The sequence below is a fragment of the Streptopelia decaocto genome, assembly GCF_964273445.1.
Source record: "Streptopelia decaocto genome assembly, chromosome: 2".
NCBI classification, from domain to species: domain Eukaryota; kingdom Metazoa; phylum Chordata; class Aves; order Columbiformes; family Columbidae; genus Streptopelia; species Streptopelia decaocto.
The window spans coordinates 142220169-142239359 of NC_138655.1; the positions used below are offsets into that span (position 1 = coordinate 142220169).

General features: G+C 41.3%; 1 protein-coding gene across 2 annotated transcripts in view; it reads left to right on the forward strand.

Annotated features, from left to right (window-relative positions):
- The first annotated feature begins 16586 nt into the window (after positions 1-16586).
- The window catches only part of MRC1 (mannose receptor C-type 1), a 53165-nt gene continuing 50560 nt past the window's right edge, over positions 16587-19191 (forward strand). The window contains exon 1 of one of the 2 annotated variants that reach the window (XM_082046532.1): positions 16587-16867. In XM_082046532.1, the coding sequence (XP_081902658.1) occupies positions 16807-16867 (61 nt within the window). In that variant the 5' untranslated portion in view covers positions 16587-16806. The remainder of the gene's footprint in view (positions 16868-19191) is intronic. The other variant, XM_082046533.1, reaches the window with a different exon arrangement.

Genomic DNA, 19191 nt, shown 5'->3' on the forward strand with positions numbered 1-19191 from the left:
AAAATATTCTGTTATGGAACAGTTCTAGAGATAACAATGAAAATCTCATCAGCTCTTAATTTCTTTCTCATACTTTACTCAGGATTAGGCTATTCTAATTATTTTGATTGTACCATTTAGGTAGAGCAAATAGAACTGAATTAAGTGTTTAAAAGTAAATGCTTTTCCTTGGAAGTTGCTGTTTTCAAGTGTCACACTGTGCTGAACACAATATTCTGAAGGAAATGTCTGTCTGCCCAATTAGCCCACCCTTTTAAGAAGTGGAATTTGTAATAGACCTTGTAAGACTTTCCACTTAAGCATAACTCAGCATGCTTCTGTATCTTTATCATGGTATTTGTGTTATTAATGTTTCCTCCTCACATTGTTCTATTATTATTTTGGGTCATTTTAACGATTACTTTTTTTAATAGAGTTTACATAAAGGCAACTCCCAGCTAAAAGAAAATCACATTTGTAAAATATGGAGTCAGCAGTGGGTCCAAGAGCAGCACATTTGAAATTATGTTGGGAGTGCCCATCCTCGTCTTCAAAATACTCTATTTAACAAGCCCTTTACCCTTGTTTTGTATGTTATTTTTATATTATTTTATTTTATATTATTTTTATATTATTTTTAGTATTAGGAGAAAAAAGTGAGTTATTTTCCCCTCTCCCATTTGTATTGCCCTTTTTTTTTTTTCAAATAAATCAATAACTCTATTGCACACAAAAACATGGCAATATTGACATTTTTCTCCTCTTTTCTGTCTTACCTCCTACTCCTTCCAATTTCTGCCTTTTCCTTTCATTTTTACCCCAACAAACCTCAGCTTTACTGGTCTGAATTCTCAGCAAGCCTTTCAGGCTGCAGCCAGTTGCGTGATGCTCAGCTCTCCTCAGGATTTGGAAATACCAGTTCACTATTGAAGATTTGCTGCAAATTCCTCCTGTGGTCTGCCAGTAATCTTGTTGCCATCACTGCAGTTTATGGTCACTTGATTTGTTTCTGCCTGTTTTCTTTACTAAGTTTGATTTTTTTTAAATGGTTCAGAACACTAATGGGTACTTTGCAGTTCCTCCTCTTCCAAGCTCGAAGAGAATTGTCTTGCTTAAACAGTTCGAGCATGTGTTGAATCAGTCTGTCTTGACATGGATAATGTCCCCATTATCTATTGGAATTTTGTATAATAATGCCAGTTTATCCTCTCATCTTACCCATACAATGCCAGTGCTGACTGTATCCACTTTATGATCTTGGAACCCCTCCCTGCTTTTTTTCTGGAAGACATTTGAGTGATTTAACCAAATAAGTAGCAGCTCTGATCAGAGCTACTTTCAGTTCATATTTTTGATAAAAAGCAGGATAAGCACCACAAGTTCCCTGCGTGTGTTCCAAGAAATCCAGACCCAAACACCTGTGCTCACGGGGACCTCTGTGTCCTGGGCTGCTGGTGTGCAAAGGGTGACGCCAGAGGTGCGACTCCACATCTGTATTTTGAAAGAGAGCTCTGGACGGAAGGCGGCACTGCCCACTCACTTGTCCTGAACAAGGGACTGGAAGGTCTCAGATGCTGGATGGTGGATGCCTGCGGAGTTAATTTTTTGCATTCTTATTAATAGAAAAACTTACTATTACAGTTGCAATACTGTTTCACCTGTAGGCAGCAGTCTGGAAAAATAGTGTTGACCTACTACATAAGCAATTTCATTTTTTGAAGTTTCCACTGCTGTATGAAGGAATATGACCTCCTGGTTCATAACTGCCAGACTGGTTTCTATCAGCAGCCCTACAGCATGTTTCCCAATGGTAAATCCTGTAGGCTTAAGAATATTTCTTATCAACAAAGTCTGCAAATAATCTCTCTTTGATGATTCCATCTTAAGCCCTGGGATCCTACGGGACAGCTGTAGCACGGTTCACATACTCACAGAATATTTAAGTCCACCTTGTGTACTGAATTTACCAGAATATCAAGATTGCCTGTTTTTTCTATTTCCATTAGGGGCACAAAGTTTTGAATTGTCCCTTGAAGGAAAACAAACAAACAAAAAACAAACAAAAAACTTGTCCACTAATGAACAATAGCCTCGGCTTAGTTTAAAAAATCAGTTCTGCACAGCAATGCAAGCTTAAAGAGTTTGTGTTTCATGTGCGAAGGTTGGTAAGGGAGGATCTTTAGCTGCCTTGATAGGAGGATGCTGCATTCAGGTATTGATAAAGATGTCACTTCTTGCATGCGCTTTGCCTGGAGAGTAATCTTTGCTTCACTGATTCTTTCATCTTTCATTGACTGTGACTCCCAATGCACAACTGTAAAGGATGTTGTGCCATAAAATGGATCTTGACTGCAGATCTAACCTGTCGTAATTACACAGAAATACTTATTTTGTCTGAATTTCTCAGCTAAACCAGGCTTGCTATCCATAGCTCATTACTAGCATTTGGGCTATTTTATTTTTTATTTGCAATTCTTGTTTGTCTTGCAGAACAGAACAGAAGGGGCATGTGCTGATGGCATCTGTAGTGAAACATGGAATATAGTTCTCAATCTTTTACGGTAATGTGGTAATTTGGAATAGCAATGACAAGCAAGAGACCATGATAAAATAGATTTAATCTCTTTCCTTAGTACCTCACCGCCAAATTTGTCAAGCATTAGCTTCACTCAAATTAGGAATGGTGTGGGGTGTGGTCTCAAGGAGTAGAGCAGCAGAGACCATGAAAGAAAAAGGCAAACTAGCACCTGAGGTGGATGATGCAATCAGGAGAGAAAAATAAGGGAGACTTTCTGCAAATAAATTAATCTTTATTACTAAACTTTGTCTCTAGAAGGACACACATGCTTCATATAGAGAGGATTCATCCATAGAAATTGTCTGTAAACCAAGTAGTATTTTAGTTGTAAAAAGTAACCTTTTTCTGTTATAAAATACGTGAAGTAAGCCAGGGCTCTGAGTGAAATCAGAATTATGGCATTTTCTGTAATGTCAAGACACTTAGAGAGATTTCCTGCTTTGGGTGCAGTAGTTAGATACCTCTCCTAGGAGAATTATTAAAATGAACAAAATTAAGGATATACAGGGATATCTTTTTGGACGGTATTCTTACTCCTATGGCACATGATATTATGAGCACCTCAGTGTTCATCTTCAATTGCTTACATTTGCACTGTCTATTAATAGTCTGTAGGGACAATCAGGTTTTATGATTTATGAAGTGCTCCAGCTTTCTTCCTCCCCTATACCTATGTTTGCTGCGTTCCACTTGGCTCTCAGCTTTCAGAGCGTAAAGGAAGCATGGGATGTATATATGGAGCAAGGTTTACTATATCCTGCTTTACTGCCTGTGTGACATTTGCTGATTTGGTTTCCTGTAAAAACTGATACATCAGCTCACTTCTTGTCCTAGATAACAGGCAGGAAGAGCTGCCAGGACTCCGAAGAAGAATAGTCCATATAAATCCTCCATGCAGAACAGAGCTGAAGTGAGTATTTTTATCTTTGGAAGAAAAAGCAAATGGCATGTTTTGATACTGCAAAAGGAAGCTGTTCTCAGAAAATACAGATATTTTAAGTTGCTCATGATTTCAAACCCATTGCTCCACAAAATGCCTAGATAAGACGACAATGGCTGTATGAAATGGAATAAGAGAGAACAAAGTTGTCGTGTCGTTGCTGTCTTGATTGCTTGGCAGGCTGCCGCAGCGTGTGTTCCTGCGCAGTGACACGCTGTGCTGGCTGACATGACAAATGGCACAGTTGCTGTTGTACCTCCAGAAGCTGTCTGGGAGGATCTCCGGTACTGAGCTGAACGCTGCAGCTTTCTGAGTCCTGGGACTGCTACTGGAGGCAACCAGTCTAGTCTGGGTTTGAAGGCAGATAGCACAGCCAACTACTAGTCAATGAAAATGTTTTATCTATGGACTCTCACAGTGCTTGAATTTACAAAAGTGCTTTGAAATGTTAAGAAGTTTATTTTTGAAACCTCTAGGTTTGAACATCTTCCATGAAATGGTGGAGATGGCAAATTACAGAAAAGACATTGTTCTAGATGAAGAGTGTCCAAAAAAAGGAAGACCCTTACCCTGTCATGTAACTGTTCCAAAACTAACAGAGTAACTGTTTCCATTTGAATTTTTCTGATTTAACTGCCATTTTGCAGTTATCAATGTTTTTAAGGATCATGTCATGCAAAGTGACATATTGATTCCTCAGTTCTGAAATGATCGGGCGCAGACTACTGTACTCCTTCTTGTCATTCTCCGTCACTGTGTGGTGCTAATCCTCCACATGAGGGTACTTAGCTATTTTGGAAACCAACTTTGCTCTTGTGATAGAATATCTAGAAATCTGGTCCAGGTAGATTTGCCATCATCAATTTTGAGACATCACATTTAGCATTAAATTAAGAGCCCGGTTTCATATTTTCATTTTGATGCTCAGCTCCCCATGAAACTCCCACGACTGTGGCCAATCTCTTGCTTCTAGCCAAGGAACCAGGACAGGCAAGTAACTAGTTTCAAACTCTGCCTTGTCTTGAGATTATGTTGCTTTTCTCCTAGGCACCTTTTACCAGATGCTCTTTCCCAAGTGTGGAGCTTTTTTTTTTTTTAATTGGACATACATAAGAAATGTCTTGTCCACCTATGGAAACACCTACAAAAGATGGCATCTAGGTCACTGATAAACAACCTGCATCTGTATGAAAACAGGAGATGAAGCTCTCCTGGTAACAGGACCATTGATCTTTGGCCAGGTAGGATACAGGCCAATTTTGCAGGAAGGGAAGGGAGACTACATGAGGCTTCTCAGCCCTATAGTGCTGTCGATGTCCACATATGGTGGGGCCAATCCCCACTTCTGGTGCAAAGAAGGATATAATAATTACAGAAAATAGTACTGTACTCTGAATTATTTTGTGGGGCAGGACATTTTTGAGCTAGGGCCCAGATTGTGTGCTGTTGCCTACTGGTTTGGTCTTTTACATGCTTTTCAGAACCATGTTGGAATTTGGCTCCCTGCTGTTCTGAGGAAAGCTTTCATGATTGTAGTTTACCACTCACTCTGCAAACAAGTTTTACCATGATGAACGTTACAATCTTGCCTATAGGTGATCATCATCTTATAAGTATTGATTGACCTACACACTATGCTGTTTTAGCGTGCCTTAAACTGCTGAAACGAGGCACACGCTGACTGTGCCGTGCACCACCAGCACGCAGAAAACCGGTAGCTGAGGTTAAATTCCAGGGGCTCTGGACTCTGGTCCTGTTTGTGCATCATGAGAGTGCTGTTTCCTTGGATTCAAAATCTCTTGGCGTAGCTCCCAGGAATCTGGACTACTTCCCTTTCAAATTTTACAAAGTCAATATTCATAAATATTCTCAAGGAAATGCCTGTTGGGTCTGCTACACACTGGTATGAGACGTTTCACTTAAATCTCAACATTTTAAAATATTTCTTTTTAATTGGAAACCAGTTGGACAAGTAACAGTGAACTTGGCTGTTTTCCTCATGTATGCAACAGGTATAGCTTGGCTTCGAGGTAGTGTGAGATTTTCTGACTCCTTGTAATGCTTCCCGGTACAAGAGAAAAAGGTGATTCAGTCTCCTTGCTTTTTCATGCCAGGGCATTTATGCTGAAAGTGCTGCCCAGGGAAGAGCTGAAGTGATGACTTACATTAGGATGCTTCTGGTCTGAGTCAATCATTTCACTACTGGTTCACTGAGCAGTTTTCAGATGGCAGGTTCTTTGGGGCAGTGTAGTGCTGTTCAAGTATTTAACATGTTGCCACATTTCTTAATCACTTTGGAGCTCTTGCCAAACTTCACAAAATTCAAGGCAAGGCTGTTGGATTTCCCAGAAATTACGATTTACTGACTTAGACTCATCCCTCACACGTTATCAAAACTTTGTAAGAGGAAGGAAGCGGTTTAAACTTCTGTCTTCCCTTCACCTTTTTCCCACTAAGACCTAGTGCAGGGGACACGGCATCAAGAGGAGGTGGTTTGGTGTTTATTGCCTGGAACAGTGCTGCTCTGAAGTCCACCTACGGATAAGCAAATGGAGTAAAAAGCCAGAAGGCTTGTTACTGCAGCTCCAGCAGCCTCGTGAGATCCAGGTAAGGATTAAGCCCCAAGGTATCATTTCACACCAGTCCCAGCCTCCTGTTTCAGCATGTGCCTTCTCACAGCATCATCCCAGCCCCTCTTGCCCCCCGGTAGGTCTGTTCCCTCCAGCACAGCTATTCCTACATTGTAGGTAGTACCAGCCTCCCTCCTTCAAGTCATCGTCCTTCCTGCATACCTCTTCAGACCACAATCTACACAATTGTTCCATTATTTTCATTTCACTGGAAATAGGCTGGAGGGTGGAATTGCTTTGAGACTGTTTCAGCCACTTTTTGGCTCAGAAATTTCACTATATTCAATAGTTAATGTACACATCACTACATTTGCTCCTCTATTAAGTTGAGAGAGGTAGTTAACTATGTCATTTTAAGGGTAAGGAAGTGGAGGGAGGAATACAGTGAAACAGCATCACTCAGTACTTAGGACTGGCTTTATGGAGAACTGTGTGTTCCTCAGGCCTGGCGATGGTCTGGAGTGACATTGCAGTGAGAGGACACGTGCTCTGCAGATCTGAATCTCACTGTGGGAGGCATCTGTCGCCATTCACGTGCCCCGATCTAACGCACCCTGCTGTGGTCTAATGAGTCATCCCCTCATGTGAATCCAGCATGACAGTCACTTCTCAAACAAACCTGGTGAACTGTGTCTGAATGTATAAACAGTGCTGGACTAATCAAAATGACATTGTTTGGCAACTAAACAATGGTAAATAAAAACATCATTATCCATCTTGGTCATTCTCAGGAGAAACAAACATAGCACGTTTATGAGCAAAACACACTGTGATGGGCAGTGAGGCAGAGGGACAGCTCGTGGTTCTGGTGCTGGTCGAAAGGGACATCACTGGGAGGGATGCTCGGTCTGCGCTGGCACCGACACAATTGAGGTGTGGAAATTTTATTCTGTTCTGCAGGGATTGTTACCAAAAGAAAAAATCCTGTTGTTGCAATTAGAATGAAATGTAACAAGGTTCTGAAAAATAAATTTTCTTTTTTTTTTTCCCCTACTATATTAAAAATGCAATAATATGTAACTCGGTGACTGTGTAGTTTATATAATACTTCATAATATTTCAGTTTTACTGAGTTCATTTTCTGATGAAAAAAGTTTTTTAAATTCTGTAAAAATGGTGAAAAAATCCAGACAGCACAGGCTTAAGGAGTTCATTGAATAAGACAAGGGGTTTGAACATTAAATTATAGATGTAACTGCAATTTTCAGTGCCTTTAGTGAAATAAGGTGTATTTCTTTCAAAAAATCCAGTATTCTGCCCATGGATAAACCCTGTACTATGGGTAATGCTTCATAAACTTGAGGTTAGTATATGTTTAAACTTCTGTAACAATATCTGGCTAATACTATGGATAGTATCAATCTTTTAAAACATATGTACCTTTTTTTTTTTACTCATATTATTGTTTGATTTCATAGTTCTTTGGGAAATTGCACTGCAACTTATTTCCTTTTTTCAAACAAAACTCCTCTGTCCCAGCAGTACTTTGCTGCTGTAAGAATCATGAATTAATATTCATCATCACATGGACTTACTGGCATACTGTTTACGGATGTAGACGTCTATTTGTCATAAAGAATTTAGTAATGTCGCTCATATAACACCCAACAGAATAGTTGCCAATAAATGATTTAAAGATTTCTCAGGTACCCTCATAATACTTACAAGAATGACATGGTAGTGAGACAGGATCAAATCTGTGGTTAAGGTGTGTGGCCAAAATTAGGTTATTTGAAGTAAAGTTAAAACAAACAAAGAAACCCCTGAACACCCCTCTTTCCTGCAAACAAAGCCAACCCAAACTCTCTTGCTGACAGTTACCCAGCGATCCCATAACCTGCTCAGAGGAAGTTTCTTCCTAAATACTGCCTCCTACTGATTTATTTTTGTCCTAAAGGATGACAGTTCTTGAAGGACCTCTTACAGCTCATGTCCATGGTTATATTTTGAGTTGATAGTGACAATGGATATGAAGACTGTTGTCTTTGAAAGAAACTGGATATTCTTGTGCTTATCCCACTACATAGAAAATAGAAACAACTGACAAACTAGTTCTATATGGATTATTCTTTTAGCTTCCTCTTTCATGTCTCAACATTTGCCTTTTGTTTCTAAAAAACCCTATGTCCTGTTAAGAAAATGTATTCATCCATAAACTCTGTTTCATGCATGAACTATCCTATTTCCACCGCATCTCTTTTTATCCTTGATAAATAACAAGAAGTAAGTGTACAGCTCAAAGTTATTAACTGTTATCAGTATGTTATGGCATTACATTAATTTCAAAGTATGTTCTGCTCAGCTCCCACCGAGTTCCAAATTTTGCTGAACTTTGACTCTGCAATAATTTCCACATAGTTGGATATTATTATCCATGAAGAAAACTTACAGAGAACACTGGTGTACTTGTAAAGTTATGAGGAGGATTAAAGCTGTGTATGCGATAATTGACAAGTAGTTTTATCAAAAAGCTTATGGCACCTAGATAAATAAGAAATGTCAGTTTAGAGCTTTATAATTGTCTCTTGTGCAGATAATAGCACCATGGCTCCCACTGCTCTCACTGTGTACAGCTCTTTGCCATGTAGGACACTTTAATTAAACCAAAATTCCCACAGTTATCATTAGGAGTGCTTTAAAGAATGGGAGAGAAAACTGAATAGCCTGAGCTAAAAATGGTTACTACAGTGGTGTTCCCTTTCTGCCTCCTGTCTGGAGGGGATTTAGAGCACAGATTTCATGTTTGAGAGCAATTCTACTCTTTTTGTTCTGGGGGTAAACTAAGTTACTTTACTTTCCAAACCACTGATACATTATTTTCTTGCTGTACAACATATATCTGCCATAGCTTGTAGATAGATAGAGAAATGAAGTTAACCTGATTTGCTTTATGCTGTACATCTGAAAGGTACAAAAAAAAATCAAAAGTTTTAGAAATAAAAGCATGTAGGGCTTCACAATAAGGTCTTGAGGTCTTGCATTGAGAAAAACGGAATGGTTAATCAGATTTAGTATTAATTCTCTTGCTCTGCTTAGTACAATGGTGTTGTATCCTGTTGAGGAATACAAGGTCAGGCTCAAGTTAGGTAATGCTGGACATCTGAGGTGTTCACAGAGTGGTAACAGATACAAATTGCTGCTCTCTTTCTCTTCATGGACAGCAAAGCGAGGTTATGATGATTGTACTGCTGTCTTAGAAGTCGTGTAGGTAGCCTGAACACATTTGGTTATTTAGAGGAGATGACTTTGAGGGGTTTAAAGTAATTACAGAATAATGAATCTACTTACTTGTCAGTGCTTTGCATTTTTTTTTCTCCCCAGTGGTCAACATTTCTTGTTGAGATAGAATAGAATCAGAGAATCATAGAATCGTTTATGTTGGAAAAGACCTTTAAGACCATTGAGTCCAACCATTAACCTAGCACGGCCAAATCCATCACTAAACCATGTCCATAAGCACTATGTCTACACGTCTTTTAAACACCCCCAGGGATGGTGACTCCACCACTTCCCTGGGTAGCCCATTCCCATGTCTGAGAACCCTTTCTGTGAAGAATTTTTCCCTAATATCCAATCTAAACCTCTCCTGGTGCAGCTTGAGGCCATTTCCTCTTGTCCTATTGCTTGTTACTTGGGACAAGAGACCAACACCCACCAGCTGTGTCAGGAATTTATCTTCCACACACTCCAGGAAGTTCCTAGCCTGTTTCCTCTCTGCTGGGTTGTATTTCCACCAGACATCTGGTAAGCTGAAGTTCCCCCATGAATACAAGGGCTAGTAACCGTGAGACTTCTCCCAGTTGCTTGTAGAATATTTAATCTGCCTCTTCATCCTGGTTGGGTGTTCTGTAACAGACTCCCACCACAATATCTGCCTTGTTGGCCTTCCCCCGATTCTTACACATAAACATTCATTAAGCTCTGGACAATCAAACCACTTGCTAACACACAGGGCTATCCCAACTCCTCTCCTTCCTTGCCTGTCCCTTCTGAAGAGTTGATCGCCATCCATTGCAGTGCTCCAGCTATGTCAGTCATCCCACTGTGTTTCTGTGATGGCAACAATATGGTAGTTTTCCTGCTGCACAATGGCTTCCAGCTCCGCCTGTTTGTTGCCCGTGCTGTGTGCACTGGTGTATATGCACCAGTTTTGTGGGGAGAAGCCCTAATTCCTATGTGACCATTCTCAGGTACTTCCATGGTTTCTAACACATCAAAAACCCTTACACCTTTGTTGCCACATGGATCTCCATCCCCTGTCTCCACTGAGAGGCAAACTGAAGGACCTCACTAGCACATTGTCCTTTGATCACTGGCATGCCGCCCCCAGGCTTATCTCTAGCAAGCCTGGTTTTATCCCTTTCCCCCTTCAAATCTAGTTTGAAGCTCTTTCAGTGAGTCCTGGTAACTCCTGTTCAATGATCTTCTTTCCCCTCTGAGACAGGTCTACCCCATCTGTCACCAGCAGGTCTGATGTCATCTAAACTGACCCATGATCAAAAACCCCAAATTTCTGCTGTTGACACCAGGCTCGGTGCCAGGTATTGATCTGCTGGGTCTTCCTGTATCTTCCGTCATCATTCCCTTCAGTTGGAAGGACAGAGGAGAACACTGTGCTCCTGATCCTTTAAACAGTCGGCCCAAGGCCCTGAAGTCTCTCTTGATTGCTCTCTGACTTCTTGTTGCAACTTCATCGCTACCTACCTGAAAAATCAATAACAGATAATAATCTGAGGGCTGTATCAGGGTAGGAAGCTTTCTCTTCACATCTTTAACCTGGCCCCAAGGAAAATGGGATTGTAAAATCAGTGCTGAACTGGATCCTACTTATGCACTATTTTATTCACTGTTCCTATTAGCTGCCTTATTTCTATGTGCTTGCAGAAGTCAGCAGGATGAGCTCCAGCCTTGCAAAGCAAGAGATGAGAGGAATAAGTGCTGAAAGTTTTCATAACCCTTCTTTCTGCTAACTCCTCTATGGAGGAAAGGTGCCCAATTCAGCCTTTGCTACATTTGAAATCAGCTCCGAAGACTGTTGGTCACCATCCATAAGTTTGCATCTTGGTTCTTTTAGTTCATATGCATTTCTTCCTCAATTTGATAGTTACATTTAGTTTGTCTGTCATAGAAAATTATTGGAGAAACTTCAATATTTCTATCAATTTCCTGTGTTTTTTCTCTCTTTTTTTTTTTTTTAACTCCTCTAAAAGATTCTCGTTTAAATAAAGCTACATTCTCTGACCCCTATGTCCTGATTAGAATGTATAGACTAGTGAAGTTCTTGAATTGTCTTCATAAATAATGTTTTAGCCTGTGTTTGTTGTGAGTTAACCCCAGTAGGCAGCTAAGCCCCACACAGCCACTCACTTATTGCACTGCAGGGAAGTGGAGGAGAGAATCAGAAGGATCGAAGTGAGAAAACTTGTGGGTTGAGATAGAGACAGTTTAATAGGTAAAGCAAAAGCTGCATGCACAAGCAAAGCAAAACAAGGAATTCATTTGCTACTTCCTCTCAGCAGGCAGTTGTTCAGCTGCTTTGCAAGGAAAGCAGGCCCTTGGGAAGACAAATGTCATAATTCCAAATGTTGCCCCTTCCTCCCCCTTCCCCAGCTTTTATTGGTGAGTACGACATCACACATGGTACAATATCCCTTTGGTCAGTTGGGGTCAGCTGCCCCGGCTGTGTCTCCTCCTGACTTCTTGCTCACCTCCAGCCAACTCTCTGGTGGGGCAGCGTGAGAAGCAGACAAGGCCTTGATGCTGTGCAAGCCCTGCTCAGCAACAACTAAAACATCCCTGTTGTCAACACTGTTTCGGTCATAAATCCAAAACATAGTACCACCTGAGCTGCTATGAAGAAAATTAACTCCATCCCAGCCAAAACCAGTACAGTATCTAACTTTAATTAGCTCTTCATAACAAGCTAACTTTCCAAAATCATTCAATAGCGTGAGAATGTTGCTTAAATGCTCTAGGACAACTAAAGAAATTCTGAAATATTTATAGGCTATTGTTATAGGTAACCCATTATAGCATCAAAAAAGCCTTGCTTAGTTGCATATAAACTACTTTACTGTTCACAGAATAAAAGCATAAGGTTTGTATCAAGAGAGAAAGCATTTACAACTTCATATCTCACAAGCAAGTTGTAGTCAAGCATTTAAGAAAAAACACTGAGAAGAATTAAGCTAGAGAGAAGTCATCAGCATCTTCCACTGCAGAACTTCCAGACATCAGTGTCTTAGTGCTGGAAGGCTTCATGATGCCCGTGGAAGAAGTCTTTCAATACTAAAGTCTTTGATATCTTTGGATTCTGTTTAAACTACGTGTTTTTTCTTAGTGGGTGGATAGAAAGTGGCTCGGTTTATGGTTGTATTCCTCTCTGTGCCTAAGTAAAATATCTTTACTTTCTAGGCTGTCCTCTGAAACATATATAACGTACAAAGTTTCTGGTTTTAGTATAACAAAGTCATGTACACACTAAACTGGTGGCTTGTCTAAGGAGAAGTCCTTTCATTAAAAGAAGGTTAGTCTTGGCTGCATTCACCAAGTAGTCCCTAACATGCTAATTTTAAGATGTGAACACCTTATAACTCTCATCTATACTTTATATGAAACGTTCCCCACCTCACAATACAATATCTAGCTGTATTTTTGAAACATGACACAGTAGAATACGATGGAAAAATCAAATTAGAACTGATAAAAGGGATCTACAGGATCTACAAAGGCAGACTAGGTGTTTTACAGCTATGGATCTTCTTTCCTTTGCCACTTAAGACTCTTCTATGATGATGGAAAGCAGAAACTTTCTGGAATTTCTTTACTTGGCCTGAGCAACTGAAAACTTTGGGCTGTATTTACTGTGGCTTTTACTATGCAGGCGACACTTATTTGTAGCTGTAAGCAACCAGAAATGCAAGAGCATGGAAATTTCTCTTTATTTTCATAGTCTGGGTTAAGCATGAACTGAACTTGAAACGTTACAAGTCATGAGAGTATACATACATTCTCAATAGCCATCTATCTTTATGAAGCAATTAAAGTATATGCAAGGAACAACATTCTTGCTTTGCAGCGAAGGCAGAGTGTTGGAATTTTTAATGTTTTAAAATTTAAAGCACAGATAGAAGACTGCATCGGTTTTATTTAAAGTGAATATTACACATGATATTAATGTTATCCTCAAGGGACTTTCACTACATAAAGGTTCTCTGGTGACAGATATTAAAGCCTTGATTTTTCTCCTTCCTAAAACATTTTATTATATTTTCGTTCTAGAAATCAGAAACCTCAAAATTATTTTTTGGATAACATTTCAGATGAATCTGATTTGCATAAAAAAAAGAAATATTAACTTTGCCAATTCCTACTTTTTTCCCTGCTCAACCTCTTGTTTCAATAGCTTCTTAATATAGCATAGGTATTACAAAAGATGCACATGTTGTTCTGAAGTATATGTTTATTATATATGACCATGCAAACATCAGGAATGTATAGAAAACTACTGAATGCCATCTGAGAGATACAAGTTCACACGAGACATCAAAAAACATCTTGGATGCAAATGTAGCAGGACTAGTTGTTTTGCTTCAACACAAACAGAATAGTCATATTATGTTTCAGGTCTGGATATGATTTAATTTAAACTGAACTTTCCATCTTCCTGTTGACTATCAAAGTCAAGGGCCACTGTGACTTCAGGATTTCAGGGTATTTTGCCAGGAACAGTCACCAGTTGCAAGTACTGGATATGCCAGAAGCAGAGCGCATGCGACCTGTTTCAGAGGAATTTAGGCCTTTTTGTTCCAAATGTAAATGGCAGCTGGCTCACTACCCATGTAGAGAGATGAAAACATATGTCTATCTGGGGCACGTATCCTGTCATTAGTTATTTAGCAGATTGGACTTCTGGTAACTATTTGCCTACAAATCACTGTAGCCTGAGACTCTGATGAATCCTTTTGTCTCAAAAGAGAGAAAAATCTTTCCCTTGGACTATGTCAGATCAGAATATGATTCATGTTTTGCATGACGGTTCCCAAAGAGCAAGTCAGATCCAGACACAATTGTTGAGGACTATGCTGCCGATCAAACATGAAGACTACATGAATAAGCTCATCCAGACCAGTGCTGCACTAGGCAGGGTATCTCTCTCTTTTTCTCTCTCTCTCTCTATATATACACACACATGACACTCAAAATAGCTTTGAAGTGGCAGTATCTCCAGCGTGTGCAAGGACAATGAGAAAAAGGCAGTTTTCAGATCAGGAAGGGAGCTAATTTGTTAAAGAACAGATCCCAAGAAAGATTGGAATTCTTATCTTGTAAGTAGGTCTTCTGATGTCTCATTTTGACTGGAAAGAGACTTCTGGAGGTCGTCTTGTATGACCCCCTCCCCAGAGCTCAGCTACCTTGACATTTCTATCAGCTTGCCCAGCTCCTTGTCAAGTTCAGTTTTCAGAATCTCTAAGAATGGCCTAATACAGTTCCTTCTGTCACTTCAGAGTATAGTTCATTCCTGGTACAGGCACTGACTGGCAAATAGGTGTAACTACTCAACTACTTACTGCCATTTTTCTGCCTATTTGTGTGACACATATCACTTCAGTTATGTGCAGCCTCCTCTGCTATTTGAATCATCTGTGTTTGATCCAAAGATTTTTGTGGCAGTTGTACTTACTTCCATTGAGACTAAACTTCACACAGTGTCTCCCTCGTCTGTTTATCTTTGGCCAAAATAATACCACAAATTTCGAAACTGTCAGTGACTGTCTTGCAAATAACAGTATTGTATTGGGCAGCAGCATTATTCTTCATCTTCTGACTTGTTTCTTCCAGCCCTAGGTGCCTTCCTGGGCTTCCAGGTGTTGCTAACTGCTAATAAAGTAAATCTGTAAAGAAATAGTAAAGTGACTTGGGAAAATATTTTTTTCCACCTCTAAAAATATTTTTCATACATGCTTTGAATGCCTGAATCTTTTGAAGATTGTAGTGCCAGAATATGGAGGGATTATTCATTCCTGAATTGTACTATGATTACTTAAGTAAGCTGTAATCTCCTCAGTGCAAGAACTTGAATTTTTTTTTTTTTGTTCATCATAAAGGTCATTGCAAATAGCTAGTGACTAATATATATCTGCCATATACTGCAGCAAGTGATGAAGTTTCCCAGGTGAGAATTCATCAACATAACAATATAGAACATTGCCAATTATGGCTGAAATTCTTCCTACCTCCTGTCCCTGGGCCAGGCTATTTCTGACCTTTACATGGGTACACACATCAAGTGAAATTATGAAGCCCTTCCTCTTCCCTCCTGCACGTGTTCCACGTAGGGCACAGCACAGCTGGTCTGCCTGGCTGGAAACCCTTCCGATGTTAATGGGAGTTTCATCGTTGACTTCAAATGAGCTTGGACTTCATTTCCATTGTCTCTTCTCCTCTAATATTGTCAAATTACTTCTTCACTCTGCCTTGTCTCCTTCTATACTAATCTCACATTGGTGTTTCCCTGGACCTGCTCTACTTTTGCACCCAGAACATCTAGCAAGGATGCTCTCAAAGATTTTCAATATTTACCAGAGATTTCTGAGTGCATGCCAGGATAGGGAGAGCTGCTGTATAACATGCTTCATACATGTGGTAGGTTTGGTGCTTCGCAAATTCATGTAAACTGTATCACAATGCTCGCTGAGTCCCATATGTTACAAAAGCCTCTATATTTAAATCAGCAGCAAAAGTGCTTCCCACAAAAAAGCACATGGGACATCTACCCAGCACAGCAAGAAGCCATAAAAACCTCAAGGCAGATTGTGCTCTAAAATCACCTTTTCAGAAAGATCATTTAATTCCACCTAGGTGCTTCAGCTTGTGAAAACCCAGCTAGCAAGCAAGGTTCTGTTTTTCTCACACTCTGATTCATGAGCAAGATTTGAATCCTGTCAACAGCACATACGGCCACCACAGTCAGACGACTAAATAAACGAAAAGGTTGGATTTCATTTATTGGAGCTCAGAAAATGCCTCGTTAAGCGTTTCTAAGCCGTTTTGTCCCCGCCGGCTCTCCCGTCCGCCCTGCGACACGGCCCGGCCGCCTCCCCAGTCCCGCTCCCCGGCGGCCGCCGGAGCGACCTGCTCGCACATGGGGGAGGAGTGATGGGGGACGGGGGGGCAGCCCAAATCCCGGTTACCCAAAAGTAGGTCTCTGCTGCTTCTGCAGCCCTCGCTCTCGGGATACACCCGGCCGTGCCAGCGAGGGTTTTGAGGTTCCCCTCTAGGAGAAGGAGGGAGGGGGATGTCCTGCTCCCCCGGCGCGCGTTTGGTTAATTTTCTTGGAAAACAAACCACTGACCCACATGCAGCGCTGACAGGGTGGCAAAGGGGATAAATAAAAATAACCACCACAATGACAACAAAACAAACAAACCCCCAGCCCTCCTCTCAGCTATCACCACTTTATCACCTGCGTGTGCCTGGAAGGAGGCTCTTCCCTCCCCTGAGGAAAAAAAATCAGCTTAGGAAAGCAAAGTTTGAACAGCGAATTCCTGTTATTTCAAAACGCCCCATGTGACAGGATATTTCCTTATCATTTCGAGCGCAGAGCTTTCCCCTGATCCACCAGCCCTTCACAAGTGCGGAGGACCTGCCCGGCGGGAAGTCCTCTGCTCCGGGCGGCGATGGCTCCCGCCCTGCTCCTGCTGCTGCTCGCACTGCTCCCCCGGGGGGTTCCGCTGCTGGGTAAGTGCCCGCAGGGGCTGTGCGGGATGAGACGTGCGAGAAAAGAACGGGGTCGCGGCGGGGACCGAACCCGATGTGACCTGGAGCTTGAGTGGGGGGAAACGGGGGAGAGCATCCACATTTTAACCCCCTCGGTGCTGGTGAGGGGAGCCTCGATGCTGCAGGACGGCCGGCTGAGAGAGCCACCTGTGTCCCCCTCCTTGCCCACACCCTGAGGTGCCCACGGGGCAAAGCTGCCCGACATGGTGGCCTTTTGGGTGCCCACGGTGTTGTGTCACTGGTGGTGCCGCAGTTTCCCCCACTGCTCTGGGGACTCAGTCTCTGATTGATTAAACGCCATTATCCAGCTTACCCTCAGATACCTGCTCACTGCTGAGGTCTGTAGAAGGACCTGGTGTTGGGGCTCTGCCCTCCGGTCTTTGATGGAGATGTTTTTTGTAGGGCGATGTTAAGGTAGCTGAGGCATTGGCACAGATTAGAGTTGTGAAACCAGGTTAAAGCTGTGGTTCTTGGTAGAACCTGGAACTTGCACCCACTCACTCTGAGAATTTCCATGATTTCCAGTGTGCAGCTATTTTTCAGTGAAAGTTTTGCATCTGCCGTTCCCCAAAGCCTCTCAGCATCCTTTGCTCCCCAGTTGCAGGTATACTGAAGCAAAACTTCATAAGACTGCTTGTAACCTTTCTTGCTTTGTGTAGTTAGCAGCGATCATCATAGCCCATCCGGTGAGCGAAAGTCTGCGTGGACAAGACAATCATTCTACCTGCTTGCTGCCTCATTGCCCCCAGTCTCTTGCTTATAGTTTTGGGTGCTCTTCTGGTGCTCTCCGTTAGTGTTTAACACTGGTAGCACTTCACTGGCTTCACAAGTTATTCCTTGATTTACACTTGCATAATCTGTGATAGTTTGCAAATGCAGTGGAGTGTGAAGGCACCTTGACATACTGGAAATCTCTGCTGTGGAAAAGATAATTGGCCAGTGAGATTTCACAGTACTTGGCACAATTCTTTGGATATAAGCTAGGTCAGATATAACCAAATAGTCACAGTGTGGTGGGTGAAGAAAAATGAAAGCCTGTGAGAAAAATTCTATCGGGATCTGCCTCGGACATTTAAAGGACAAGATGCCATATCTCCCTGGATGGTTTATAATGGTGAGGTTAGTTCCTCTCCCCGGCATGTTCTGAGACATTTTAAAGAACCTGCTTCCAGGAGTGAGTTTCAAAATACGGATTAATCTGCTAGAAATTGGTGTAAGTCAAAGTACCAAGACTGTGGTACTCATGATCAGGCTGTGGTGGACCTTTAAGTGTACCACCTGCAGCTCATCTATTATGAAGAATAGCAACCTGTTATGGGACCTATAACAACTGTTGTCAGTAATGCTGCTCATCCCATTTTACAGACACAATTCATCATATTGACAGGAGCGATATCAAGTGTTTATAGGGAAGAGCTGGCAGGGCATAGGAAGTGTTGCACAAATGCCTGGCTTATTTCATATTCTTCTAGACTATCCAATAACTCACAAGGAAAGTGTGGTAAGGGAATCTTCTTTGGTGTCCGAGCAGGCAGAAAAAACACAGAAATAGAACTGTAAACTAGAGCAATACAGGACTATGCTGCAAGTCTGCTGTATGGTCATGGATGAGAAGCAGCAACTCTGAGGGGAAGGAAATCCTGAAGCTGTAGTTTAAGCCACAGTTGGTCCTGCATCCTGCTACCTCCTGTTCTGTCCTCCCATTTTGGTGCCAACTTTTTTTCAATGCCTGGTTAGTTGTGTTGGCCCTTTAACTGCTTACCTATGTATTATTCCGTCAGAGACCTGTGTACCCTGGGTCTCTTTTATAAACAGCTGTGTTGTGTTTACATGCTGCTAGCACTTTGTAAAGGTGCAGAATAGAAAAGGGTAAAAGATATGTCGTCTTTTTTTTTTTTTTTTTTTTTTTTCTTTTTTTCCCCACTGGTCAGACTTCTTTATTCAGCTTTCTAACCTTGTTTCTGAAGCCAAAACTGCACCCTTTCAGGCTTGGTTGCAGCAACCTGGGCTTTTGGCTTTGGAGTACCTTCTTCATGTGCATAGCATCCTCTCTTTAACACCATAAGCTGTATAAAACAAGGAATGTTATTTTGGGCCACAAATACAATTTTAACAGTTTGAACGATCAGGCAGTGTTTTCCATACATGTGAATGTCTAATGTCTCTTTTATCCAGGAATTTTAAATAAGATTTCAGGAAAAGGATAGTTGCAAGCCTTGCATATATCAGTTTGCAATAACATTGTGCTAAATGCTAGCAGCAAAGCAGAATAGAAAAAGCTATCA